The sequence below is a fragment of the Chrysemys picta genome, chromosome 11 (genome assembly GCF_011386835.1).
Source record: "Chrysemys picta bellii isolate R12L10 chromosome 11, ASM1138683v2, whole genome shotgun sequence".
Taxonomy (NCBI): Eukaryota; Metazoa; Chordata; order Testudines; family Emydidae; genus Chrysemys; species Chrysemys picta.
Window position 1 is genome coordinate 68,918,394 of NC_088801.1, and position 8,264 is coordinate 68,926,657.

An 8,264-nucleotide genomic window follows, 5' to 3' on the forward strand; every position below is an offset into this window, starting at 1 on the left:
CACGGTGACCGTTCACCACGGGCTCTGGGTACCCTTTTGGTGAAAGCAGCTATCGGAATGTGAGGAGTTAGTACAGGAGAATGGAGTGTCTCAGCAGCTCTGGGCAATGCCCAGGGGAACAGGGATGCATCCACACACAGAGCAGCCCCCTGAGGGGAGTGAACCCCTTGTCTCGCACCATCCGAGGAAAGGAAATTCAGTCAGGGTCCAACCACCTCTCCTGTTAGCAGCTGGGAGACACAAGATAGTGTGAGGCCCAGATAGTGTGAGGCCCTGCCTGGGATGTGTATCTGAAATGGGGCAAGTCACTCTGATCAACAACCCTGTGGATTTTAATGAGATAAAGGGGGAAACAAATGATTCTCAAATGTGATGGGGAAAGTTGTTCACTGGGGAATTTAACCCCTCTGCAACCTCCACTATGGAGAATGACTCAGGGCAACAGGGTCCCTTCAAAAAGGAGAAGAGACTTCACATGAAAAATATGGGGAACACCTCAAAGCCTAAAAGGATTATTTAAAAGTAATAATTGATGGCAATGGTAAAATCTGAAATGTGATATCAGTGTTCAGTAATTAAAAAGAAAAAGGGGCAAATATGAGAAATTTGTCACAAATTAGAGGAAAGTGGAAAAGTTTGAGGGATTTTATATCAATAATTGATAATTAGGGAGAAAAGGGGCAAATCCAAGGATTTAAGAAAAGGACATCTGAGGAGATTTTATGTTAATATCAGACGATTAGATGGGGAAAATCTCAGGGGATAATAAATCATAGATAACGAGAGAGAAAATGGGGCAAAATGTTCAAGAATTTGCTGTCAATATTTTAGAACTGAGGAGAAAAATGGGGCAAAAACTAAACATTTCCTAATATGAGAGGAAAACACCAACATCTGGGGGTACTTTATGTTGATACTGAAGAATTGGAGGGAAAAGTGGGAACGATTTGTGATGGGATGCAGCTGGCCTTTGCAGCTCCCTAGGATCTTACTACATCCTGCCCCAGGAAGCAGTGAAGATGGGTCCTCTGGGCCTGCCTAGTGCCTACAGAGAAGCAGCCACTCAGAGCCCAGCAGGCTCAGATAAAAGTTGCTGCAGGGGCACAGCAGGTCAGTCCCTGGCTGGGACCAGAAGAGTAAAGCAAGGGGGCTCTTCCCTGGCCTGGTGAGAAAGAACCACCTGAGGATGGTGGCCCTGCAATAAGGCTGCAGATAGAAAGGCCCCATAGGAAGAGTCCCAGTGAAATAGCAGTGATGGATTGGCACGAGCAGTACATGGCTGCTGTGTATAGGGTCCCTGGGTTGGAACCTGGGGTAATGGCTGGGCCTGTTTCCCTTGGCAACAGGTAAAATGTTGTAAGCTCCCAAAAGGGGACAGGCCTCCTTTGGGAGCCTGAACAAAGGGCTGAATTTAAAGGGCTCAGAGCTGGGGTTGAAGGCCCTAGTGAGGAGAAGAGTAGGCCCTAGTGAGGAGAAGAGTATTAGGGGGTAGCCGTGTTAGTCTGTATCTACAAAAACAACAAGGAGTCTGGTGGCACTTTAAAGACTAACAGATTTATTTGGGCATAAGCTTTCATGGGTAAAAACCTCACTTTTTCATATGCATGGAGGATCTGAATACAGCAGGATTATCTGGCTATTTGGACTCTCTCCTCAGACCCTACGCTACCAGCACTCCCAGCTATCTTCGAGACACCACTGACTTCCTGAGGAAACTACAATGCATTGGTGTTCTTCCTGAAAACACCATCCTGGCCACCATGGATGTAGAAGCACTTTACACCAATATTCCACATGAGGATGGACTACAAGCTGTCAGGAACAGTATCCCTGATGAAGCCACAGCACACCTGGTGGCTGAGCTTTGTGACTTTGTCCTCACCCACAACCACTTCAGATTTGGGGACAACTTATACCTTCAAGTCAGTGGCACTGCTATGGGTACCCGCATGGCCCCACAGTATACCAACATTTTTATGGCTGACTTAGAACAACGCTTCCTCAGCTCTCGTCCCCTAGTGCCCCTCCTCTACTTGCACTAACTACATTGATGATATCTTCATCACATGGACCCACGGAAAGGAGGCCCTTGAAGAATTCCACTTGGACTTCAACAATTTCCACCCCACCATCAACCTCAGCCTGGACCAGTCCACACAAGAGATCCACTTCCTGGACACTACAGTGCAAATAAGTGATGGTCATATAAACACCACCCTATACCAGAAACCTACTGACCGCTATACGTACCTACATGCCTCCAGCTTCCATCCAAGACACATCACACGATCCATTGTCTACAGCCAAGCCCTAAGATACAACCGAATTTACTCCAACCCCTCAGACAGACACAAACACCTACAAGATCTTTATCAAGCATTCGTAAAACTATAATACCCACCTGGGGAAGTGAGGAAACAGATTGACAGAGCAAGACGGGTACCCAGAAATCACCTACTACAGGACAGGCCCAACAAGGACAATAACAGAACACCACTGACCATCACATACAGCCCCCAGCTAAAACCTCTCCAGCGCATTATCCACAATCTACAACCTATCCTGGAAAATGATCCCTCACTCTCAGACCTTGGGAGGCAGACCAGTCCTCGCTTACAGACAACCCCCGAACCTGAAGCAAATACTCCCCAGCAACTACACACCACACCACAGAAACACCAACCCAGGAACCAATCCCTGTAGCAAACCTCGTTGCCTACTCTGTCCCCATATCTACTCTGGCAACACCATCAGAGGACCCAACCACATCAGCCACACCATCAAGGGCTCATTCACCTGCACATCCACTAATGTTATATATCCCATCATGTGCCAGCAATGCCCCTCTGCCATGTACATTGGCAAAACCGGACAGTCCCTCCACAAAAGAATAAATGGACACAAATCGGACATCAGGAATGGTAACATACATAAGCCAGTAAGTGAACACTTCAATCTCCCTGGTTATTCTATTACAGATTTAAAAGTCACTATCATTGAACAAAAAAGCTTCAGAAACAGACTTCAAAGAGAAATAGCAGAACTAAAATTCATTTGCAAATTTAACACCATTAATCTGGGCTTGAATAGGGACTGGGAGTGGCTGGCTCATTACAGAAGCAGTTTTCCTCTCCTGGAATTGACACCTCCTCATCTATTATTGGGAGTGGACTACATCCACCCTGATTGAATTGGCCCTGTCAACACTGGTTCTCCACTTGCAAAGTAACTCCCTGCTCTCCATGTGTCAGTACATAATGCCTGCATCTGTAACTTTCACTCCATGCATCTGAAGAAGTGAGGTTTTTACCCACGAAAGCTTATGCCCAAATAAATCTGTTAGTCTTTAAGGTGCCACCAGAGGAGCAGTAGACTGCTTCTTTGCTGGACTCTAATACCCTGGCAGGGGTTCATTGAGACTTTGGGAATCAGCCAGAGGGCCAATCATGGAATTCCCACCAAGCTGGCCTACGGCCTGCAGGGGACACCAGGAGGAGAAAAGGTCTGGGATGCTGCACCCTGCTGCTCCGAGATCCTCCAGAGGTGAGTGCCCCATTAGGGGATTATACAGCAATAGAAACAGCACAAAGTGATGGATCCCCCTTGCCTGATATTAACAGGGGCAGCAGGGAGCCCTAGGCAATGCTGCTTTAATAGGAGCCAGAAGGCCATGGGGGTGGGCAGTGGGGTCTGGCAATAGGACTGGAAGTTGGTGGCTGGAGGAGAAAAGGAAGTGTCTGGGCTGGGCAGCCTCCCTTCACTGCCCTGCTGCTGGCTCCCACCCCAGAGGCAGCTGTGCCTCATGGCTCTCCCAAACTGCACCCACCACCCCATTCCTACTTGGCAAATGACTCGTGGCAACAATTTCCCCCCAAACAAGGGCAAATTGCTGCAGATAAAATGAGTGGGAAACCCCCCCAAATCTGAGGAGATTGTAAATTCTGCACTGGGGAGAGAATGGGGCAAAAACTGTGGCAGAGAACAGAGGAACTCAATCATGGGAGAGAGAAGAAGGGAAAATGACAGGGGTTTTACATCCGTATTTGCTAATTCTGGAGCAATGGGGCAGAGCCAGGGAGGATTTTATTAGTCTGGGAGAGAGAAAAGGTAAAATCAGAGGGGATTTCATTTCCCCCTCCCACTCCTGTATGGGCACCTGCTCTTCTCCTCTCCCTGTAATGTCCTGGCTGCACAGAGATGGGTAAATCTATCACACGACACATGGTCTCTCTGCTCCCCACCCTCCTTTTCCCTTCCTCCCCGCCATATTGTCACCCCCCCCCACACACACACCTGACAATTCTCCCCGCCACCCCACCCCCAGAGCAAACCCCCGGCCGGCGCGGTCACAGCGCGGGAGCAGATCCCGGGGCGGGAGATCCCGAGCTCCTGGGGACGTGGTGCAGAGTCACTTGCCTGCCCGGCCCAGCCCTGGCCCCGGCCCCTCAGTTACCTGGGTCTCCGGCCCGGAGTTGATGCCGACAGAGCCGGTCCCGGGGGCTAGTCCCAGCTCCGCAGAGAAAGCCCCCAGACTGGATTCGTGCAGAGGTGGCGGGGAGAGGCGCCCAAATTTCTCCTCCCCTGTTAGCCTTGTTATGGCGGGGGGGGGGGGGCGGGGGCGGTGACACCGAGACTCTGTGCAGCGGTGTCCAGCCCAGGCTAGTTAGTGACTGACGGGGGCATCTGCGCCTGCATCAGTTGCTAGTCCTGGCTGGGCTGCGGGAGACGGGGACAGCCTGGGACTTCCTCTTCCCCTGACACTGCCGGCCGGCTGGGTCCAGGTCAGACCCACCCCCAGCAACCTCCCGCGTTCTCGCCCCCATCGCTCCTCCTCCACAAGGGACGGGTGGATCGGGGAGTTGCCCCTCCCCCCGTCTGCCCAACTCCGATGCATCCGGAGCCCCACACACCCAGAAGCCCCTTAGCCTGTCGGCACCCGGAATCGCCCCACTGAATCCCACCCCTCCCCGCACCTGCATCCCCCACGAACCCCAAATAGAGAAGTTACCTCCGCTGCTCCAGCCCCTTCCTGTGTCCCGCAGCAGCAGCCCCCACTCCCCGGCTGCCTGCAGTGCTCCCCGCACCGGGGCTCTCTCTGCCCGGGACCAGCGCAGCCCGGGCTCCGCCAGCATCAGCTCCCGAGCCGGGCACGGCAGGGGGAGACCTCGGGGCGAGGGCTGGGGCCGGGCAGGAAAGTGCTTCTGCACACCCGGTCCCCTCGTCCCAGCTCCGCTCCCCAGTCGGGGCCTGCAGGTCCTAGCGCTGCTGCAGGCGCCCGACACGCTGGGCGGGGCTGGGCACGTGCCCTACCGGCCTGGGGCCCAAAGGGGCAAAACCGGAGAGGGGTGGGCAGAGTCTGTGCCCCCCCCCACAGTTATTTTGCACCAGCGGTGACACATATCAGATGCTCCCCAGAAACAGACACTTTATAACTCATAGTTTTATAGATCTACCATTGATCTATTTCAGTGACTCTCAAACTTCATTGCACTGTGGCCCCCTTCTGACAACAAAAATTACTACCTGACCCCAGGCGGGGGGCAGGGAGCAGACAGAGCCTGAGCCTTATCCCTAGGCTGAAGCCCTTGGGCCTCAGCTTCAGCCCTGGGCAGGGCCGGCTCCAGGCACCAGCAGAGCAAGCTTGTGCTTGGAGCGGCAGATTCCAAAGGGCGGCATTCCATCTAATCTTTTTTTTTTTTTTTTTGCCCTTCACCACTTTGGCTGCCCCTGCAGGTTTTTTTTTTTTTTGGTTTGCTGCTCCCTCCGCCCTGTAGGTGGTGGAGGAGGGGAGCACCCTGTAGTAAGCCCAGCAGGGCAGCCCGCGTCCTTCCCCGCCTGCCGACTGGAGCGGCACGGAGCCCTCCCGGCAGGCGGTGCAGCGGGAGGGGCCATGTGGCAAGCACCCCACATAAGGAAGCCCTGGCCGCCCCCTTTCTCCCCCCCCCCCCCTCGCTAGCCGGGATGCGCACTCCGCTGCCCGGGGTCTGCAGGGCCGGGAGTCCCCCGTACACACGCTTCCGCCGCCCCACAGGTATTTTTTGTTTTTGTTTTTGTTTTTTCTTTCCTTCGCCGCTCCAGCTGACCGGCCAGTTTGTTTCCCCCCCCTTCACCGCTCTGGCCGGGAGCAGGTTTGTTTCCCGCCGCCCCCCGCTTTGCTGCTCCGGCCAGCTGGTTTGTCCTGTCCCCCCCTTTTGCCGCTCCGGCTGGGGGCAGGTTTGTTTCCCGGCCCCTCCATCCCCCCCTTTGCTACTCCGGCCGGCCAGTTTGTTGTCTTCCCTCCCCCCCCCCCCCCGCTCCAGCCGGGGGCAGGTTTGTTTCCCACCCCCCGCCCTGTGCTGCTCCAGCCGGCCGGTTTGTTCTCCTCCCCTCCGCCGCTCCGGCCGGGGGCAGGTTTGTTTTCTTCCTCCCCTCCCTCCCCACTTGCTGCTCCGGCCAGCTGGGCAATTTTTGCTTGGGGCGGCAAAAAAGCCAGAGCCGGCCCTGGTCCTGGGCCCCAGCAAGTCTAATGATGGCTCTGGCAACCCCATTAAAATGGAGTCATGACTGACTTTGGGGTCCCGACCCACAGTTTGAGAACCATTGAACTAACAATATCCCGCGACACCAGCATGCACATAAAGTGACGAAGGCAGAGAGTGGACCTTCCTCTGCATGAGCCACATTTGCCTGGAAAGCACCATGCAGGTGTTCAGGAAATGTAGCCTATGGGAGCTCAATGCATCCAGAGCTGTCTTTCCTCTCCTGCTGCCACACACTGCTCTCTGCACATGCCCAGAGCCAGGTAACTCAGTATCACCCTGCATGCATGGGGCTGCTTTGATGGGTGGGTCTAGGGATTTCCTCTGGACGGTGCCCTGAGCCAGTACATTGCTGGGTGGGCCCCCTGTGTGGCCCTGGGAGAGGTACATTGGGGGGGGGGGGTAAGAGGCTGGGTTATTGGATTCATAGGAACTGCCATTCTAGGTCTGACCAATGGTCCAGTTAGCCCAGTATCCCATCTTCCGACGGTGGCCAGTGCCGGAGCTTCAGGCTGTGTGTACAGAATGGGCTATTACTGTGTGATCCACCCCTGGTTCCTCGCAGTCAGAGGTGATCCTCTTGGCTAACAGCCAGTTCTGGACCGATGCTTCATGAACTTACCTAGTTCTTTTTTGAACCCAGTTATATGTTTTCTTCATAACAACATCTCCTGGCAATGAGTCCACAGGTTAATTGTGTGTTGTGTGAAAAATACTTCCTCTTGTTTCGATTAAACGTGGACTCTCTCTAATTTTTCCACATCCTTCTTGCAGTGTGGGGCCCAAAACTGGACACAATACTCCAGATGAGGCCTCTCCAATGTCGACTAGAGGGGAACGATCACATCCCTCGATCTGCTGGCAATACTCCTACTTCTACAGCCCAAAATGCCGTTAGCCTTCTTGGCAACAAGGGCACACTGTTGACTCATATCCAGCTTCTCGTCCACTGTAACCCCTAGGTACTTTTCTGCAGAACTGCTGCCTAGCCACTCCGTCCCTATTCTGTAGCAGTGCATGGGATTCTTCTGTCCTAAGTGCAGGACTTTGCACTTGTCCTTGTTGAACCTCATCAGATTACTTTTGGTCCAATCCTCTAATTTGTCTAGGTCCCTCTGTATCTTATCCCTACCCTCCAGCGTATCTACCACTCCTCCCAGTTTAGTGTCATCAGCAAACTTATTGAGAGTGCAATCCATCCCATCATCCAGATCATTAATGAAGATATTGAACAAAACTGGCCCCAGGACCAACCCTTGGGGCACTCCGCTTGATACCGGCTGCCAACTAGACATGGAGCCATTGATCTCTATCCGTTGAGCCCGACGATCTAGACAGCTTTCTATCCACCTTATAGTCCATCCAGCCCATAGTTCTTTAACTTGCTGGCAAGAATACTATGAGAGACCGTATCAAAAGCTTTGCTAAAGTCAAGGAATAACACGTCCACTGCTTTCCCCTCATCCACAGAGCCAGTTATCTCGTCATAGAAGGCAATTCGGCTAGTCAGGCAAGCCCTTGGTGAATCCATGCTGACTGTTCCTGATCACTTTTCTTTCCTGTACGTCCTTCAGAATTGATTCCTTGAGGACCTGCTCCATGATTTTTCCAGGGACTGAGGTGAGGCTGACTGGCCTGTAGTTCCCCGGATCCTCCTCCTTCCCCTTTTTAAAGATGGGCACTACATTAGCCTTTTTCCAGTCATCCGGGACCTCCCCTGATCACCTTGAGTTTTCAAAGAGAATG

At 53.1% G+C, this 8,264-nt stretch overlaps 1 protein-coding gene across 17 annotated transcripts in view; it reads right to left on the minus strand.

Moving 5' to 3' along the window:
- LOC101931742 (zinc finger protein 271-like) overlaps positions 1-5,287 on the minus strand; it is a 63,155-nt gene extending 57,868 nt beyond the window's left edge. For 7 of the 17 annotated variants that reach the window (XR_010591382.1, XM_065561104.1, XM_042845631.2 and 4 more), the window contains exon 1: positions 4,454-4,827. Coding sequence is in view for 3 of the 17 variants with exons in the window: in XM_065561098.1 (XP_065417170.1) it covers positions 5,009-5,132 (124 nt within the window). In the remaining 14 variants the exon portion in view is untranslated. Of the gene's footprint in view, positions 1-4,453; positions 4,829-5,008 lie in introns of those variants that run through there. The other 10 variants (XR_010591383.1, XR_010591381.1, XM_065561098.1 and 7 more) reach the window with 5 other exon arrangements.
- Between the last annotated feature and the right edge of the window lie 2,977 nt (positions 5,288-8,264).